This window comes from Struthio camelus, chromosome 9 (assembly GCF_040807025.1).
Source record: "Struthio camelus isolate bStrCam1 chromosome 9, bStrCam1.hap1, whole genome shotgun sequence".
In the NCBI taxonomy this organism is placed as follows: Eukaryota; Metazoa; Chordata; class Aves; order Struthioniformes; family Struthionidae; genus Struthio; species Struthio camelus.
The window spans coordinates 14462295-14483851 of record NC_090950.1 but is presented as its reverse complement, the minus strand read 5'-3'; the positions used below and the strand labels follow the sequence as shown (position 1 = coordinate 14483851).

Here is a 21557-nt window from a genome sequence, read left to right as displayed (position 1 = left end):
TGAGCACATACTTACAGAAACATACTCTTACCTGTATTCTTCAAAAGAAACAAACATCTTTGCATATATCCTATTTTCCACCATTGACCTTGCTGTTAATACATCTAATCACAGCAGTTTTCGCCGAACAGCACAGGTTCTTGCAGAACGGCAGCCTTTCCACCTACTCATTCTGACATTTAATAAGATGCAATGATGGGTGAGAGTCTCAGATTAGTAGGAAGGTTTCTCCTGCAGCTGTCCTTATTAAAATTTGCTGCAAAACAAGACCTCTACATGGCACTCAAAGTTTTGACATTTGTTTTCCTTTCACACCAAAACAAAACTGCCCTTTCACATTTTTTTTCCAAAGAACAGCGAAAACCCACATCTCAGGGTAACCAATCGTCCAGAGGATGTCAGCACTCATCCGGGAGATGCAAAATGCTCTCGAGTTGCAGTACCACAAGTGAAGACTGTTAAGTCCTAGAGCTGCTGACTGTGTGGGCCAGGGAAGAGGGAGGAATGGTAGGAGCTCCATTCCAGAAATGGAAAAGCCTTTTAATAAAAATTTTGCCAAAACAGACCCTTTGCCACAGACAGATTTGTTTCTATGAACTGGTATTTACCAGGGGGGAGAATTGTGCTGAAAAATTCACAAAATCACTACCTGGCTTACGATAGTAATGCAGAAAGCCCAGGGCTTATGGATCCTATTTTACTGGCATTGTGTACAATAGGTAGAGTTAACAGTCTAAGCAATAGGCGGAAGTGCTGGTATTTTGTGTTTATTACAACTCTATACTCTCTATTAAATGCAAGAAACTGCCTCTTTCTGCAGAGACAGGTCCTAAATTGGAGGTAGTCCCCTACAGAACAGAAGATTTATTTTATGCTCTCCCTGTGGGAATATAGTATGACTGCTTTCTTTTTTTTCCCCCCCTCTTTTTTTCTTTTTTTTCTTCTTTTTTTGATACAGGAGAAATTCTAACTGGAAGCCTATTCATTCTTGTCTACTGAAAGCACAGAGATTTCTAAAGACAGGCTAGTGACATGACTAGTCTTCCTTGGAAGGGAAAGTTACCATGATAAGAGTGAATAACACAGAAAATAGAAGCTTTTCTCTCGTCTTTGGATGTTTTACAGGCATAAATGGCTGCGACCTATACGCTTTTCTGAGGTAAAGTTACTACAGTCTCATTAGCAACGAGGTTTAAGTTTGCAGTCTTATGTCTGTGGTTTCCAGGAGGCAAATTAAGAAGTTCAACTAATTTCAGGAAGGTGGAAAAGAGAAACTGCTATATTCCCAAATCTCAATACTCACAAATCGCTAGCAATAGGCCAGCCAGTGTTAGAATAGTTACACTTCAACCATTCCTGACCCACACAAACCCTTTAACGACACCTAAGCACTGTGAGGAAGAACTAAATCAAGCCAGGAAAAGGACTAACTCTACTATCCTTACATGCAAGAGAGAGAAACTGGATAATTCACCAGCTAGTCGTGCTGGTGTTTACAATTCAAGCAATGCAACATGACAAGAAAATTAATTTTGCTAGCCCCATAGGCTCATTCCCACTGTTTATCGGCAGTGCACATTTCCCTTTACACTTTGGGAGGTGCATGTCAGCTTTGCCCTGACAAAATAAAAAATGGATTGGCAGGAAAAACCCCTCCTACAGCCTCGCTGCAAGGTAACAACGCAGATCAATCATCCAGCACTGATTTTATTTCCTCTGGCTCTTATTTGTTTCCTCCCACCTGTAAGCCATAGCTGCCATTCCCTGGAAATGCCTCAAAACCCTCAAATCCGACTAAGCTCAGTCCGAACAAAGCAGTCCTGATGTCACACCTCGGAGCCCTTAGGCTCCCGTTCTTCTACACTTTCACCCCAAAATACTTTTCTTGCCTGGGCTTGCTTGCAGCACTGCGGTAAGTTGCTGGGCACCTTGCAGAAGAGTCACTAGCTCTCTACCACGGCTTGGGACACAAAGGCCTTGACCAGGCTCTCTGCAATTGAATTAACTGCATCCCCAGCACGAGTCCCAAGGAGCTGGGGAGGAACATCAGAAGAGTAAACATGTCAGCCTAGCATTGCTGCATGTTTATTAAGCCACACTATGGACCTCAGTAAAACTATTCACATGTCAGAAGTGAAAACGGGATTTAAATGTTTTCTTCCGCTAGAGTACAGATTCCCAGTACTTTACAACTAGCATTAAGAAGCAGGCAGATTAGCATAGTCCAAATCTGCTACAGCTCCAAGCTGCTGAAGACATCATGCACTTTGTTGTTTTACCATTTTTAAAACAAGGATGGGAGCTCTTATGTGCCAGTTTACTCATCCCAGAGCTGAAAGTGCTTCATTTCCTTTTTTGCTGAATTATTTTGGAGCAGTTTGTGATATTAATATTTTTCCTTCAGTCACGTCACTGAGCCTGTGTGTCACTGTTAATCACTAGGACTCAAATACGCTAAAGCAATTAAAACAATACCAACAGAGGAAAAAAACAGAATTTCTTCACTGACCTTGAATGTGCCAGGAACCTAGCCCAGAAGGGGCTGGGCTGGTAAGCACAGATGTAGCAGGGCCCTCTACATTTCAAGGATTTGTTTGGATGTCATTTTTATAAAGAGCAGCCATTTCATAACTTGCTGGAGGAATGAGATAAATTTAAATTCTTAAATTATCATTGTAAATTAACAGCACTCTGGCTGTTTGGGGCAACTGTCGCCACACGGGTAGGTCAGCGACCCAGTCTGGCTCCACAAGGTAGTTGAACAAATGAGCTCGGTGCTGGGGAGGAGAGCACCAAAAGTTCACAGAGGCTCCCTCCTTTCTCCCTCCAGAGCCTTTCCTCCCACAGTTGACCTGTCTTTAATATTGGAGGACTCTCTTTGCAGAAGAATTATTAAGGAGAAAAGTCCAATGTTGGAAAAGACTACCTAAATTTATATATATATACACATTTTTTTGTCATGCATTTTCATCTCTCATACATCTGCTAACATGAAAAATCTGTTTTAGCTTGGTTTTCACTTCTGTACACGTTGTATAGCATCTTGCCCCATGGAGATCTGTGTGGAATTACTGCTCTGTAATAATAAGAACAGTTTTGTCACGTTTCTTAGTGTATTCATTTAGAAATATTTTCAAGAGTTATCAAGTTCTTACTGTGTTGAATTGGCATTGTTATATGAAATGCTTTGTTTTGAAGGCCATTTCTTTCATTATAGCTATTTTATGTAAGTTTGGCTAGTCACTTGTGAATATTTATTCATAAGCCAGTGCTTGCATTGCTAATTCTTTATTATAAACATTTTAAAGGAGATAATTTGCAAACTAAACATTTCATACCTACCTCCTTACCAAAAGAGTGAAGAAAATAGCAGTTAAACAATAACCCCCGCTCATAAAAGCCTTATGATATTTTGTTTCCTGATGTTTCACTCTCAAACGCAGATAAAAAGTTCACAGATAAAGAGCTTGTTCACAGCTTGTTCACCAGCACAGAAAACATCTTGTAACTTCAATTTCCATTAAAAATCTAAGAAAGAAAAGAGTCAAAATTTGCCAAACAGAAAACCATACAATTAGCAGAGGGGGGAAAAAGTTATTATTTCAAGCTCTTGAAAGGATACAACAGAAAGGCAATTTTTTAGAACCCACAGCTTGCAATAGCTTCAAGTACTTGTTGAGACAGTGGCACAGGTTTTCATTTTCCCCCTTTGAGGACTTGTTCCTAGCCCTACAGCAGACAGCAGCAACGCTGCTAATGACCTCAGTGAGCGAGGGTTCAGAGCTGAACTGCAGTTATAGTTAGAAAATAATACTTAATGCATAAGCACATTAAATTACATTATCAGGTTTATGTTTATTGTCTCCTTATGAATTTCCTGTCACATCTGCCCTGTTTACAACTCAGGTATTCTTCTCATAGCTAACTACAGGAGGAAAAAAGGTAGAGTTCACAAATGATCTCACCTTTTAAAAATATAAACAACTAAACTTAAAAATTTGCAATCAGACCTTGTAGATAGTAATGTGTATTGAAGAATCACATAAGCACACCTGCCCACTGGGATATAAGCTGCACAAGCAGTTTGTGTCCCCAAGGATCCCCCCAAGATCCTCTCTTTTGTGTCATCAAACTTTTGATGCCATTAAGGTAGTTTCACACTTAAAGCACAGCTTCCCAGGCACCACCACGAATTTTTGTTTAAAAGCTGGAAGGAACATCTCCAGGTAACATGCAGCTCTGCACAGAAAAAATTTTTCGCCTGAATAAGCTCACAGCAATATCACATGGCTCCTTCCAGCCCAGTTCACGAGCTAAGCATGTGCTGTGGAAATAGACTGCTAGATAAAGAATTAAATAATTTGATTGCATTAATATTCAGAGAGATTAAAAGATAATTAAACTGATTCTACAGATTCTTTCCTCCTTCACTTGCAATATAGAAGAACCCTGTTATAGAAGAACATATACAAGAACCCTGAACAACTCTGGGGGCTGTATGCTGAAGTAGGAGCCTCTCCACCCTATCTTCCTCTATTTAGAAAGGATACAAATGTGCTATATCCATCGAAAATTTACATAAAGCTTTTCTGCTGAATTCAGTGCTATCTAGATGGATAAGCACTCATTAGTACAGGAAGCAAATTGCCTACCGCAGAAGCCACAGGCAAGATGCGACTTCTGACGTTTTTAGTGAGAAAAGGTTAAAGGGAACATTCAATTCTCAGGTCACAAAATCATTTTAGAACTGTCCTGTTGGCTTATGGCTAAACAATTCACAACACAAGTTTGACCTCCATGCATTATGGTGGAATTAGCCAACCCCAAATGCTCCCGAACTGAGTTACATTTAGCATCAAAATAGCTGAAACTGACCCTACAAAATACGGACAATGAGAGCTCTCCATTCTAGCTGGGGAATATCGGCTGCAGTCCGACGAGATGATGAGCATGTTCAAATTCCGTGAATTGAGAGCCCTGAATGACTTAAAAGTGTACAGACTTACACAGAAGTTACTTTTTTTTTCTCCTTTCCAGACTTAAATTGATGCAATCACACAGTATAATCAAAAGCATCATCCTTCAACAGCTACTAGAATATTGTCTCAGTGTCCAAGCAATGACGTTAGGCAACAGAAAGTCATGTCTCTCAAATCTGTTGTCAAGGAGGAGGAAAAGCAACTTTATTGCATGGTAGGCATGGTATTTTCCCAGATTTAAGAAAGGCAAGGTTAACAGAAAAGTATGCTAATTATTCTGTACTGCAAAACACAAAATAAAATAAGCCTGTTACTACAGAAAAAAGCAACCTTCACTACGAGAATTTAGACTTAAATAACTTTTGTTTTGTTCACCTTCTTCAGCACTGCATTTCCTAACACTTTAGGCTGTAATGAAGCTATGTTTCTAACATCTCACCTCTTCTTTCACTTTGCAGTGAAACAACTTCCAGCCTAGCATTTGTATATGGTAGCAGGAGGCATGGCAAATTACTCCCTCAGAGAAAGCTGCCATCATTTCTGTGAGGGCCTTCCTCCTGGGGCAGGTGCTCTGGGAAGCTGAGCAGTAAACTTTAACACGTAAATGAACCGAGACAAAGATCTAGTTAGCTGTTCGCAGCCAGGGGTCAGGCCTTCTGTCCTCCTCCTCCAGCTAGCGTCCCCATACAAGCCCCAGGTCAACCTGGGCACTGACCTTCCCCTCACCCCAGGCACTAACCAGGGCTTCAGGCCCTACGAGAGAGGCGACCCAAGCCAGGGCAGAACATTAACTGCATAAAGAGGAGAGAAGTTAGGACAAAAATACAGATTTGGCCTGGTACTTGAACAGCTTCTGCATCTGAGTCCGCTTTGACATAGCTGGGACTAAAAATCTGTATGCAAGCACTGTGTTCCTGCCGGCCCCAGTTGGGCTGAGGGGCTGTGACAGGGAGATGGAAGGAGTAAAATCCTAATTGTCGTAGCTATTCTGGTAAAATACAGGGAGCCGAACTTCAAAAGGAAAATGGTATAAACTATTGTTTTTTTCCCCCCACAAACTGGAGAAACCTGAACTGTTCCTTCAAAGTCTTTATCAAACCCAAGCCAAATGAACCAGCAAGCAGCATCTCCATCAGCTCCCCTCTTCCAGAGCAACTGTCTGAAACGAAGGTGGGCTGAGGGGCTCCCCTCTGCCAGCCCAGCCCCCTGCACCGGGGCCCCGAGCCCTCTCTGCCTTCGGGGACGCTCCCCATCGCTCTCGCCCAGCTCCAGGCAGCGCTGGAGCACCGTATCTGCCCACTCCCCTGGAAAGCACGCTTGGCCAGCGGAGCGCATCTGCAGCCTCACTGAACTCAAAACCAAATGCCACCTGCATAGGCCGGGTAGAAAAATGGAAGAATTCATTATAATTTATTTTTGGGCCACAAACTATATAGATACCTTTCTTAACATCAATGTCTGGGACTATTTTACTGAAGACAGTACCTTTTTCCCCACCACTGCCAGACTTCTGATGTGGATTAATCTTTCTCATGAACTCCTCCTCATTAGCACAATTAATACAACAGGAACGTCTTAATAAAATGTCAAAACAAGGAAAAAAAGGCAGGATTTCTTAAAATGTTCATAAACATATATATGAGTTTGCCGTGATTTCAGATATTTGTATGTGTCGCCCCTGTGATAAAACAAGAAAAAGTAACCAAGTTCATTTCCCGGTTCCACCAGAGAGGCTAAGAAGTTGACTTTCAGAGACGAGGGTTATTATCACAAGTGCCCACACATGCTTTACCCACATAGCAACAAAACCCAATCCCACGTGCCATGTCTGGCAACCAGGTTTTTGTGGTCAAAAAGCATCGACATATTCCTCACTGACAACTTTTGAATAATATGTATGTTTGTGAGATGTGCAATCTACTTGCGAATGTTTTAGAGGAAAACAGGGGGGCCTAAAATTCACTAGGTACATTTATGAATTACTGCTTGGCTGCAATTAAAGGGCTTTTTAAAAGCCAAACTGTGCAGGTGGGTCCCCTTTTCCTGGTTTTTACTCCCTGTGCAATGCTGTACAGAACATGCGTAGCCAGGTAGCAGGCTGTGATATGAGTAGTGGAGTGGGGACTGAGTACTGCTAGAGATAGCCAAGGCAGATTAGATCTGCTGTGCATATGTTCCAAACAGATAATAAGCGAGGTTCAACCTAATCCACAGGAGGAAGTAAACAATGGGTCTTGAAGCTTTGGCCATACAGGCAACATAGATAAGACAAACCTACTCTAAAAGTACTTAAAACATTAGAATAGTTCCTCTGCAGTCACTACTTAAAATGAGGCATGCTTTAATATTTCCCCAAAGAAGTCCAATAGAAACTCCAAGATCAAGCACAGAGTTTGCTTAAAAATATCAAACCAGAGTATTTAAAGTGGCCAGCAGTACAGTCTGGCAAGAAATGTGTAACGGCTATTGACTCAATGACATGCATAAGTAAGTTAATGAATTTTTTGGAATAATTAATAAGTTTCTGGAAAAAGCTAATAGCACTTTATATAATAATAAATAATAGCTAAAGTAACTATATAATAATAAATAATAGCTAGTTACTTGTCTTAATATTAATTCTATTATACTTGTATTAGTATTAAGTAGTATCGAGATACAAGTTACTTGTTTTAAAACTATGGCTATGGATTTCACACTGAGTTTATCGGAAAAAATGGACTGGATTTGGCACCCACTTAGCTCATTACTCTATATAAATGAAAGTTTCAAATTTACTGTCAGCGTATTACTACTATATATTGGATATACAGGTGGATGACTATTTCTCGATTCAATACTAACTTTGCCCGCTAGTGAACACGTGACACTGGTGCAGTCATAAAACTGGAACCAACTTTATTTATAACACTTGACAATTAATTCCACTGACATTTCATCCTTCCAAATAGAAGGATGCTGTTTAGGGATGCTGCTATACGACATACTTGAATAATTACCTCAACAAAAAAAAAAAAGTAGTTACCAGATGGTGTATCCACTGAACAGCATAACAGACCTGAATTTATCTAAAATGCCGTCTTAAACTGTAAATGCAATATGTTTTCAAAATGCCAATTTCAGTTTCTTTACTGCTGGAATAAAAAATACCCACCTTTCCAAGTTTTGGAGCATATTAAAAACACATCCACCCACACATGCTTTATTCATAAACCTTAAACTAGTCCAAATCCTTTCCTTAACAACGTACCCTGCTGCTCCACGTGGGCTGGAGTTTTCCACTACCTAATAGTGTGGAAGAGGTCCCATGTGAAGTGGAGGCTTTGGCAAAGCCTCATTTCCACACCTCATTAACTCACCTTTCAGGGAGAGAATGCTATTTATCTCTTGCAACAAGAGCCTCATTTCATCCAGCCTAGGATGAAGACTCACAATTCAGTCACGAAAAAGCAAATGGGGGGGTCGGGTCACTAATCACTTCGTATCTTCAATAAGTTGTTCATTATATGTAACAGGTTCAATGTGGTTTCATTACGTATAATGGAAGCCTCTAAAGACAGAAACTAGGCAAGTTACCTAGGCCAGTACTGAGGGACTGAGAACTGGGAACTTTTTATTCAGTTGATATGAAACATTTATATGTAAAGCATACTTAATATTAGCTGCATAAATAATTCAGCTAAGAAAGAGGAGGAAGGTGCTTAGAATAGTAGATTTGACAAGCCTGACTGGGCTCATGAACATATATGCACACACAGTTTAAAAATAATATGTTCAGAAAGGGCATTCTAATGCCACCGTTATTACCGGTCACTGAAACCTTTAGCTTTTCTTTGCTAATAAGATTTGGCTAGCAGTAGCAACCAAACCATCAAGCCCCTGTGCTCATTACTCAATTTATTGTATAATAACAATAGTTGATTATATGTAAAGTGACTGTGTGTGTGTGTGTTTGAGTGTATTTTATATAAAGACCTCTAAATACCATAAAGAAGGGCTAACAAAGAAGTTCTTAAGAAAGAATGCCCTAATGAGCATCCATCCTTTGCTAAAACTACCCTATAGGGCACAAAAGGAAGAAATGCAGTTTCTTGTAAAATATGCTCCTTGAGCTTTGCACAGTGAAGACAGGCTTGAGAAAGAAAGTGAAGCAGAAGCTTCGGCGAGTTGGCAGGGAGGAGCAGCTGGTCTCTGCAACCAGCAGCTCCGAACCCAATCAGGCAGCACTCACTCCCGGGGAAGCTTCTTGCCTCAACCTCTTTCCCCCGAGCACCACCCCAACACCTACCTGCCATTCATCAGCAGATACGCAATTTCCAAGAAGAGTTATGAAATTAATAAATATTGGAGGTGATACCAATTTGAATGAAGACTGAGAAAGCAGGAATACAGGAAAGTGAGCTGGGAGAAGGAAACAGGCAAGAAGTAACTCAAGGCAGAAAATGCTGTGAGAATCAGCAAGAGAATACAAAATGGCCAGCACATCTGTGGAAGAACAGCCTGTGTTACTTTCCCAATGGATAAATAATTCTTCATCTGCTTTTCCTCTAAGGTGTTATTTTGAAGAGAGATGCTGTATAGTCTCAATTTCTATTGAACTTCAATATTAGTGTGAAATTTGGTTTGAAAATACAAACTACAACAAATTTAAAATTGCCAGGTAAAAACTTTGGTGGCAATCGGGAGCCAGAGGAGATTTCTTTTTGTATGATAACACTTTTGAAATTGCATTTCCTTTGTATGCAACGCAATAGAAAGTCCCAATTTCTCTTGAAAAAAAAAAAATCAAGGAAAGTAATTTGAATTACTACAGAACATAAGTAACGAATAAGCTCTGAAAGAAAAATAAGAAGGAAACGATGTCAGTTGATGGGCATATCCAAGGCAGAAATACATCATCCTCTTACTAGAAACATTTTCTCAAACATAGCACAAGAATTTTTTAAAATTGCAGCACAAATCAAAAACAGTCAAGAAAAATGGACTGTACCACTGGACTTTCCATCACATACGAAAGGGGAGGGTGGAATCATTTGTTCTCTTTTCCACTACTGGAAGTAGGGAAGTGTTTTGAAGCTGCTAGAACTAGCTTCAAAGCAAACAAATGGGGGTGATTTTTCACTCAGTGGATAGCTGAGCAATCCTTCAAAAATCAGAAGTCACACAAAGTAAAAAACATACAAAAGAGAAAAAACTCTGAAAGTTAAATATGAAACCATAACAAGGCCATTCAAAGAGAATTTAAAGAAACATCTTGCTATGGGCATAAAATTAGGAAGCCTACTTGATTGTGCTACAGGTGTAGGTAAAATATTCAATGAAAGTAAGAGCATAGAGGTCACTGATTTCTACGTGTTCATGCTAATTTAGGAATTAATCAATTTTATGGACAATAGGTCCACTGAGGGATATTAACACAATTTAGGCAGTCTCTACCTTCGGTAGTGCTTTTAGTGCAGATTTCCCAAGGCTAGGAGAATGAATTGCTCTGCTGTCATTCTACTTGCACATCTATTCTCTGTTTCCATAGTTGGAGACAAGAGTAACAGACTTTCGGTCTGACACAGTAAAACTGCTCCTGTAGCTCAGTTGCATTTCCTTGAATTAAATGACTCCTCTTACATCCTGGAAAAAAAACTCCTTTCTAGGGGAAGGGGGGAGGAAATAGTATTGATGTTTTCCTGTGGGGGAAAACTTCCTTACTTGCAGCTGAGCCTCATAGGCAGTGGCTATTTAATTCTATGACACAGCAACCTTTTGCATCCCATGCTACCTATACTTAAGATTAAAATTAGACTGTTGCATGCCCTAACACACCAAGGATAACTAGCACATTTGCCAGTGATGGGACCCACAACTGTGACTACATTAGTAGAAGCTGATGCCGCTCATTTATTAAACTAACCCGTCAAGAAGTTTAGCATCAACTCATCAAGAAGAGCAGAGAATTTCAATCATATCACAACTACTGCCAAGCACATAGCTGAAACAGAGCATTGACACACCAGGCAGCTCCTCCAGTCAAATCTTCCTTCTGTCAAACACACACCAACACTCTTGCCCGTTGACTGCTATTGTTCACGTGGAAAAGAAATGTTAACTCCTAATCAGCACTTCTGTTCTACCTGAATGCACACCCATTTTCATACAATTTCTCTTTTCAGGGTACAAAAGCTAGTGCAGAACCTTTCTACCAGAAGACTCTTCCCCTAAAAAACCCCACTCCAAAGGAGTCAGCCATTTAGTCAAGACGTTTACCAGAAGGGAGGCAGACTTGACTCGCAGCCAGGCAGCCTTCCCTCTCTCAGACTCCTCCACCACCTACAGCATGGGCTCATTATGTCCCCGCAGGGAACTAGAAGCAAACTGAACGTTATGAGTGCAGTTCTCCCTCACATATTTTTATGTTTCAACAGAAATTTCTCCTCCAAGATCCAGGGTGGCAGTCCTCCTGAAGAGTAATAGAAAGTTTCCGGTTTTTCCTAAAGTTTAATTAGGTTCCTAATTTTTGTTTGTATATATTTGATTTTACATGGGAGAAGCCTAGATAACCAATGATTCCAGAAGTCCAGCTACTTATTTTAGTTGCATTGATGTGCTTTAAGGAATCTAAGCACAGGTTTGAAAATCCGGCTCAAACGCTTCCCTTTAATATGCATGTCACTTCTAAATTTGACTCCAGTGAGAGCACTCTAAGGAAGGATTTAGTCTCACATCAGCCTCTTACCACATTCATTGCCCTTCAGAGTGCAGTAGAAGAAATAGTATTGTGGCACCTCTAGAAACTGAGTTGCTTGATTTATTTCTCCTTTCTACTTTCTCAGAGTTTTTGGATTTATGTCCTCATCATCGTACATTTGTTCCTACCAACGATGTGCTCTCAAACTATTTCCCAGTACATACCTACTCCCTTTATTGTTTTCAATATCGAGCTATAACGATATAGTTAATTCCACCCACGCTATACAATTTCTCCAAGGTCCCATCTCTGTTAAGACCAAACCTAGCAATACATATTAGTTCTTAGATCTAAGAAGTTAGTACTTTATAAACTTAAGAAGAAATTAGAGAGTATGAAAGCCATTAAGATATGACAAGTTCTCTGGAGAAAAGAATGCTCTAAGTAGACCAATTACCATTGTGGTTCCCACTGTTGAATGGGAAAGCGAGAAAGCTTTCAATTACTTCCCTACCCAAGCAATCAGCACCGGTCTCCGTCTTATCCTACATCAGAGCCTCTAATTGCATCATTTGTAAAGGTCCTAAAAAGCTGCTGCAAACCACCAGTGATTGCCCACCCTATATAGTAGGACAGAGATATGGAAGAGATACATGACCCAATCACAGCAGCTCTGCACCACCCAAGGGTCCCCTTGCGCCCATGTATTTCACCACTATTACAACCCCAGGCCAGCATAAAAAGGCTAGCACCCACAAGACCCTCTGCTAACTGTTTCAAAGTGATTGTTTCCTTTTAAACATAAGGATTCTACAAGAGAAGCATCCAAAGTTATTGTGTCTGTGGGGTACTTCTTATGAAAGTAGCTATCCTTGGGTCAACGCCAAGAAAACATTTCAAAAAAGAAAGGAAAAAAAAAACATAACGATAAGGTAATTCAGCCTATTCTACTACTGACTAAACCATTCCTTCTCCAAACCATGTTTTTTCCAGTCATTCTATCATTCACACTCACAGAACGGTTTGTGACCCTCTTCATCTTCTGAGGTATGTCTGAAGAATCAGAGACAGTTCGTCTTCCTGCAAACATACTCTAAATCACAGCATCTCAAATGGCCAGCTCTGTTCTGGGTCTAGATCACGAAAATACTCCGTAATAGACCTTGTCAACGTCACAAACACGTGGCCAAACCTGATGCATCACAAACATGCTTCTAGGTATCATACCTAACACATTGACTTTCTGGGGCACTATCATAACCTTTCCTGTCCCATCAGATGCATTACATTTTGTGTCCCCATACTGACAAAGAGCTCCACAGTGGCAGAGCTGTGCAGGACACAGGTCGTCCAGCAAAGCCGGCCTCTGTGCACTGCTTCCTGCTGAGCACGGCCAATGCCACATGGACCTCAATGACATCTAACTGAATAGCCTTGATACAAAGAGAGCAGAAAGAGGAAGCAGAAAAGGGCACAGAGATAAAGTGATTTCTCTGCAGGTTGCTTCAGCTGTTCAGCATCCAAGTAACAACGTGCGGATTCTGAGCTCTCTGTTAACAGCCTGTCTTCTGAGCTATCCTTCTTCTGTCTCCTTCTCCACAACTGTTAACCAAATTCTTCACAAATCTTTTCATTAGTTCTCTCCACTGACATATTCTGGATTTATTCCAATGCAGATTAGAACAGGATTTTCATATTATTCTCAGTTTAGGTTTTTTTTTTTTTTTTTAATTATTGAAGATATAGGACACCGTCTAAGTTACCTTGCAGTGATTTCAGTCATGTATAGACAGAGGAAAAACCTGCTGAAAACAACATGATATAAAACCAATTACACCTGAAATGGCAACATGCTGTTTTAAAAGACATATGGCTGCTGTACAGTATATAATGCAGAAATTTAAAAGGCTAGAAGCCGGGGAATTGATTCTGTGCATCTAACATACAGAATGCTATGGTTGCTCCATTTATTTGGGTGCTTTTGCAAAAGAAGAATCAGCCGAGATTAATGCCACAGTTAAACAGAGAGAGTTTTATTACCAACATAGGTGAGCCATTTGTTAGGAGAGCAGACACTGCATCTTAACTGCAGAAAAACCTTGTTTATAAAACCAGAAACATCTTTGTTGGCTCAAGCTCCTGTAGGTTACAGCAACTGCAGAATCACATAAAGTGAATATCAAAACTTTTAACAGCAGTATTTCATCTGGAATTGATCCAAACTAATAAATCGACTTTGGCTCTGCTTTCTCTATTGACTTTGGCTCTCATCTAAATGACAAGTCTTGTCCAAGTGCCATGGTTAAACTAAAGCACAGTGTCAGGGAAATGGCAGAAGCTTTCTAAGTTCTGCCAGACAAATCGCAATAGATGGGATATTATTTTTTTTCTTTTGGTTATTTGACAGTGCCATCTGTAACTCCTTCCAATTTTCATGTGTTTCTCAGGGCAACTGTGCTTTCCTTTTTCTGAGAAGAAAAGAAAGGTGTGAAAGAGCTAACTATCACGACGCTAACAGCTAAGGGCACCTCTTGTGGGGCAACTTTTAGCATACTCTTACCTGCAACATGGAAGAGAGAGACAAGATGCCAGAAATAAAATACACGAGGGAGTCAACAGACCTAAGAAATATAAACACAAATTCAGAAAAAGATTTGCACTCAAACTTCTGCAATTCAGGGAAGCACTACAATGATACATGACCTACTTTGTTCTTCAGGGCGAGAAAGGGCATTTGGTTGGAATATCAGTATAGGATACATCAGGCTCAAGTGGCTGGATGCACAGAATAAACAGAATAGACAAAGCCTCGTCTGTTAGATATGATGTGAAGCTATTTTTCTGCCTTTTTGGAAAAATAATATTCCAAGTTCATCCATGCCATCTGCTCCACGTTGAGGAGAAAGGCTACTGCAGTGGAGTAAACTGGAGAAACTTTTAATAGGAAAGAAATAGAGTTGAATGCCTTCATAGTGATCGCTGTGATGGTCAGAGACTAGCTGAGGAGTTCAAGTTCCTGAGATGTTGCAGGACAATGGGAGAACAGAAGGAATATACTATAATAGCATTGCCTGCATATAAAATATTGTGTCCTCTATTAATGCTACAAGCGCTATAAGGTGGCCTTGGCCTCAGAATTAACACTGTTGTAGGAGGTTTTGAAACATTACAGTGTTTCAAGCGTATGTAGTCACGTGCAGCATTTCTACCTGTCTTTTCCTGTGATATTGATTAAATCAAACAGCTTTTTGCTCATAGGTCTTTCCTACAGTCTGATTTACATCCCTGCAGGCCGATCTTTTGCAACTTGTCTACCTCCCTCTGCTCAGATAGGGTATTTAGTCCTTACTGCAATATTTTGTAAACAGATCAGAGTAACAGTAATCTTTCTTTTTCTCAGGGGTGGTAGGACATGACACAGGGAATCCATAAGTTTCTTTCTAGGACTGGCTCTACAACTAACTTTCTCTACAGACGAGAGTACATTTTTCAAAAGGAATGCTTAAAATCGATTAGTTACATATCTAGAGCTAGTATAAGTTGCGTATTTTTAATATGTCTAAGAGAAACAGGGCACTTCAGTACCGAAAAACTGTTTAGTCTTGGTTTCCAAGGACATCCACAGGAGACAAGGTACTTTATAAAAATAAAACTGAATAACTACAGTCCAAATTTGAGATTGCATCTAGGTTTAACTACACATTTTTGAATAACTTAGCCTTAATTCTTCTATTTTCCTGCAAGCTTTTTAGCAGGAATAACTGTAAATAAGGCATACATCTTTGTCATGCAAGCTATGATGGATGGTATCCCTTTGGTTTATCCCTTTCTCCACAGCGGAGTTAAGATTCAGAAAGAGTACCACTCTGCTGTAGAAACTCCTCACAAGTCAGATGCCTCCAAGCAAGAGGTGGGCTTTCTTAACATTCTTAGGGATTAAAAGTTGCACTTGAAGGAAAAGAGATTTCTTAAATCCTCACTGCAATTGCAGAAATAAGTTTCTAGGTGATCCTACAGAGCATGTCTTTGTCCTTGAGCTGGGAATAATAAAAAAAATACTGCAGGAAATCTAACCTGCTGCTTTCTCTTCTAGTGCCAGAGATGCAATCACTCTTGTCAAAAATCTTGTTGTGTCATACAGTAAAATTTGATAATATTAAAATACCACAGAGATTTGATATTAAAGACATTGCTCATGAAATTACTTGCTGCACACTGACAAAATCTGGAAGCCCTGTGGGCTTGTTCCTTTAAAATGAAACATCTGATTCTGACACAAAGAAATTTAAAGAAATTACATATAGACTAATTTCCAAGTAATAGCAGAAACACGAGTCATGCTCAGAAACAAAAATTCCAGTATTATAGCCTTTGAGGATTATACTGAACATGCTGATAAATGAAGTGTGAGTAGGTGAGATTTACTGCATGAAAAAATAAATATAGGAATTACAGAAGTCACAGCAACTTCTGCTCAGGCAGTTCTCTAGTGCATTAATATTTTCACTTAAATCCATTTTGGAATTTTGTCTCTTTGAAGATGTAAGAACTGTGTAAATTTTCCCAAAGCCATTAGGCACAGAGAAATACTAAGAGGCCCTTTAAAGTACAGTTGATCAAGAAATCAATATAGACATCAAATCGACCAAATTAGGAAAAAAATACAATTTTTAACACAGAGAAGCAAGTGATTTTTATAATAACTGAACAGCAACCTTGGGCTAAACATACTACTCTCTTTTTGATCCTTGATGCTTGTTTATGATGCAGTTCTTAAAAAAAAAAAAAAAAACCAAAAAACAGGATAGCATAGCAACCAGGGAGAAGTTGAGTGGGTCACCTCCCTGTGCACTGCATTCTTAGAATGAAACATTGGAATAGAAATATTGAGAGAAGCATCATAAAATGCAGGTCCTCCTCCTCGAGTCACAAGTCAGCTTCCATATCGGGAATCTGCATCTGCCTCTAGAGAAGAAGCGTTAAATATTTTCTCTTGGTTTCCTCTCTTCACATTCTGCAGAAGGTATAATATGTTTAAATTAATCCTTTCCAAGCCTGCTTGTCAGATTCTTTAATACACTGTCTCCATTTAGTGTCAAAATTCTCCCCTATGTGCTTAGCAGCCTTCCTGACAAAGGACCAAGTTCATTATATCCGGTCAAAGAAGCAAAAACATGGGATGCCTGGCTGCCATGAAGAGTTCTGCACCCAGATACCTTCCCATCCTGCCAGGATGGCCCAAGACCATGACTTCAGCCTGTTGGTAAGAGATTTGTTCCCCACTACTCCTTTGCTGTTCTTCTGTTAAGTACTTCCCCTTGAATAAATGAAAATCTTTTCAGATCTCTAAAGCATGAGGGTAATTTTCTTGACCTAAGTTTCTTTTCAGTGCAGCTAATCCTCTTTTTCTAGTGCATGCCGCAGTTTGACTCTCATGTGATAAAGAAACAAGGTGTGTCTTAAGCTTACCATCATGCACTGTGTAAACCAAAGGGCTTTGTATTGAGGTTATTACTTCCATTGTATTAGAAGTTGCTCATTCCCATCATTGTCTCTATTTCCCCAATCCATAACTGTCCAACCTCTGATTAAAAACATTCTTTAGTTGGAAGAACCTCATATTAGTGACATACGCACACATTTTGAATCTGTCATTAAGGGCTCTGCTAAAGCACTTCCCTGCTAAAGAACACAAGTAAACTTCAGCCTAGCTAACCTCCATTTCAGTTGCTTGTTGAGGCTCCTTCTGCACACCTAGCAAGCATGAGATCAGAACTGAATGCACAGGTGTGACAAACACTGTTTGAGATACTGTCCCAATAAAAGTAACAACCTGGAAGAAATTCATTTAGATAATTGTGGAATATAATTGTTTCATGAAAAGGGTGGGTTACACCCTTTAAAATGTTAAAATGTTTAAAATGTTAAAATGTTAAAATGTTTAAAATGATAAAATGTTTTTATCTAGACAGTGTTTAAAAGGTAGATATTCTTAGAGTAGCCAACCGGGAACATTTCAGCTGGGATGCAAGAACTCAGAGACAGGTCTACAATTTACAGTAATGAAAAGTCATAAATGTCCTGATTAAAGAGTTATTTCCTGCATAAAGAGGAATGGGGACTGAAGGGTTTTATTGTTGAATGCAGAAGTAGTAGTTAAGCTATATTTTCATAAAATAGTTCCGGATCAAACACTGAACAATGGGTCAGGTCCGAAATCCCTATCCATTGTCTGTATCCCACCAGCCTTCCCCAATCACTTGTAGAAGAACTATGGTGCAGTAACACGGCACCTAAGAATCATGATTTAATCCTTCACTTTTACTCCACGAGAAACATAATTTTTTTCATTAGCATGACTCTATTGATCCAGATGCCAGCTCGAGGCCACGCTTTAGAAAAGTATAGTATCACTCTGTATATGGAAGACAAGAGATTCAACTATCACAGCAACAGCAACGAAATTGAACTAAAAAAATTGAAGGCTACCTACTGAGCTCTTCTGAGGCTGTAACATCATGCAAATTTGTGTCAATATCTCCAATAATAAAAACAGAACTATGCTGCTGTTAAGATTATCTCCTCTGATAAGACTTCCATGCATTTAGAAACCGTATCCTAAGGTAAGACAATATTTTATAGATCTAGAATCAGTGTTCCACAGCATGGACGAACCACAAACTTTGAGACCACCTGGTCAGTGGAGGATGAGCCTGAGGGCTATTTTAGAATATGACCTGTACCAGAATATGACCTGTACCAGATAACTTTTACCTCTACATGTAATCCTCCCAGCAAATATATTCACCAATGAAGGAGGCAATATGAGCTATAAACCCCCCTTAAGTTTTAAGGGATTGCAGTCCACTAATTTTTTTGGATGCTTGGACTTCTCAGCATTAAGTCCTAAGTTCATTATTGCCACCTGCCAAGAGACATCTGTGACTCTCCGGGATCTTCTGGGGCAGAAAAGCAGAACTTTAACTCATAGTGATAACGATAACCTAGAAATTGCCTGAGATAAATTATACACAAGCTGCAGTTTTCTGCAGCTGCTCCTTCCTTCAGGGTCATAGTTCGCAGCCACAAGGCAGTTAGCTACGTGCCATGACACTCGCTTCATTTGTTGACCAAGCAGTCATACTGACTGCTGAGTTACTGGCAAATAGCAGACAATTATGTACTGGCAAGAAAACAACCAAGACAAGTTTTGTACAACAAAGAAGAAAAGCAAAAATTAGTATTTCCTTAATGACATACACTTTAATGCACTTGCTGTCACACTTAGCCCACGTTCCTTTATATGACTGGTAGTTGAATTAAAATCCCACAGATTTTAATCCATTTCTGGTAATGGTATGTTACGCGTTTTTTGCTTTTGATTATTTACAAAAGAAACACACATGCTTTTTTCCTTTGTAATTAACAGGGGGAATCATTTATTTATCTAAATAATACCTTTCACCCACACAACCACCTTACTTGTGACTCAGGGAAAGTGCGTTTCATTCCAAGTTCCCAGTGAAATTGGATAGGCAAGTGTCACCGGTTGATTTAAAAGAAAAAAATTTTTTTCAAAGAAACAAAGCAAGGACTTGCTTCTAGATACAGGAAAGGTCTTGTTATTCTCAGATAGATAATTATGGAAAATGACTTTTTCATTAATGCATTCAAATTGTAAATAAGTTTATAAATAAAAAAGATTTATTAGATGTGGCTAAGCAAGTATAAATAATACAGTGTCAAAGACGAGCACGATATGTGTGGGTCTGGTCCCCCTCCTGTATCACTGAATATTGTTTGCTGAACATCGCAAAACAGCCATATAGCCAGATGCAGATGGGTGTGCAGTTAAATCACCATAGGTACTTCTCCTCCCAGAATGACAAACAATACAACTGTTTTGAGTATTGGTGCTCAATATGGGTTACTTGGAAGCCTTCGGGGCAGTGCCATGGGCAGGCATCTGCACCCTGCAGCAGCGGCGCCACAGTGGTCACTGCTGGAGCGTCTCTACCCCTAAATTGCCTGATATAGCCTCTGCATGATGCATTTTCTGCTGCAGCAGTTCCAGCTACGTAGACGGGGAACACTGATAACAGCTATCATTTTTGTCCATCACATTTTCAATATTGGGCAAGTGTTGGCCTCAAAACTCTCCGTAAAGATTTAATTTGGTAACACATTCATTCCCTATGTCATTTCTGCATGTGTTTTTGTAGATTAATTTTGATTATGCACCTATAAATGAACTCTGTCATCACTATGCTATATTCTGGTAAGGGTACTCTTCGCAGCCTTTGGACAATCACAAGTTCTTTTTCTCCTTCAAATGTAAGCACGGTCTTTTAGTCTCCCACCCTACGGATATTCAAAATGATCATGCATGCACCTCTTTACATGCGAGGGTTGAGAACAGCCCTCAAATGAAGGGGAAGCTGCAGGGCACTAGAAGTCCCCAGGGAACTGGGCATATGGGATCCTTTTCTGGATCCCTGAATGAAAGCCATGCAACCAAATATGCAAGTTACAGCATCTCTGAAAGCTGTTATAATAATTAGTCCATCTTTAGCAATACAGAGTTCTAGCGAGCAGGAGGCTCTAAACAAATCATTGTAATTAAATCTCTTTTTTAAATACCTTTTACAGTTCATGCATGCCAGGAAACGCTTCCTGGTAGGGCAACCATCAGACTGCTGTGCCAAGCAAGGTGCACCACCCTATGAATGTTTAAGACAGCTTAATGTTAGAACAAAAAAGTATTTTTCTTTACCAAAGTAGGTCTTGATATCTGCACGTATAACTGTGACAAGATCAGCACTACTTGCCTCCCACACCCTGATGCTGACCAAGGCCAAATCTGGGAAGCTGTAAGAAGTTTAGCATTTACTACCAAACAGCGGCAAAGTTTCTGGCCCTGTAGGTGACATGTTGCCAGCCAGAGCTTTACGCAGGTGACTCACTTGGCCCCATGTCTGTATCATCCTGGAAAGCACCACACTACCTTGGCAGTTACAAATTGAACACTGCTGGAGTCATTTTTAAGTGTTTGTTAACGCAAGTGCCACAGTTGCAGAAAAACACAACATATATGCCAGCACTGTCAGAGCCAGGCAGCTTCACAAGTCCTCAAGCAAAAAACCTACCTGCAATTTCTCTCCTACTCCCTGTACTGCCTTTCCGGCTGGGCAGCTCAGCTCGCTACAGCTGAGACGCACTCAGCTCTCTGGCACTAGTTATCTTCACTAAATCCCTATCATCCACTATAGTATTTTGTTTTGAAAAGATATACAGCTGTTTTCAATTTGGACATTTTTAAGCAATTTGCTATTGGCTACAGTGGACACAGGCTCTAATGCTGAAAGTTTACACACCCCCAAAACCCGTGAAAAGTTTCAATCACAAGTCAAAAACATAGAACAGAATCACAGGAGTATCTCAAAGTACCTTAAAAGTACCTTAAAGTACCAAGGTAATTTATGGCCAGGCACTTGAGACCAGACAGTGCTTGCAGGGGTTCAAGCAACTGAGATGTGCAATCTATTGATTCTCCTGTGGAGACGTGCTATCAAGTTGAGGACACTGGGGCTCAGCCTGACAGGATTATAAAACAAACTTAAATAGCAAAATAAATACTGACTATGAGGCAGTCTAAGGAGGATGCCAGTTGTTTGGAGACGGAGCTTTGAGAGGTGTGCTAGTCAATGCGAATCACGCTCATCCCAGCAAGCCTCTACTCACTCAATTATTCCCTCATTAGAGAGAATCTGCACATAAAAACAGGACCTTTGTTTCCTAAGAAGATCTTTGTTTCTTTCGGCTGCATCTGATCTTGCAATCCTGAATTCATACTTTATTCATTTGCTACAAGCGAGGTTCTTCTGACCTAGTGAAAGGTG

At 40.0% G+C, this 21557-nt stretch overlaps 1 protein-coding gene and 1 long non-coding RNA gene across 4 annotated transcripts in view; one reads left to right on the top strand and one right to left on the bottom strand.

The window, feature by feature from the left end:
• LOC104144644 (uncharacterized) overlaps nt 1–21557 on the bottom strand; it is a 210887-nt gene that overhangs the window by 178211 nt on the left and 11119 nt on the right. The gene's annotated exons all lie outside the window — the stretch shown is intronic.
• Nucleotides 16797–21557, top strand: part of SPHKAP (SPHK1 interactor, AKAP domain containing) — a 105179-nt gene continuing 100418 nt past the window's right edge. For all 3 annotated transcript variants that reach the window (XM_009675775.2, XM_009675776.2, XM_009675774.2), the window contains exon 1: nt 16797–16921. In XM_009675775.2, the coding sequence (XP_009674070.2) occupies nt 16833–16921 (89 nt within the window). In that variant the 5' untranslated portion in view covers nt 16797–16832. The remainder of the gene's footprint in view (nt 16922–21557) is intronic.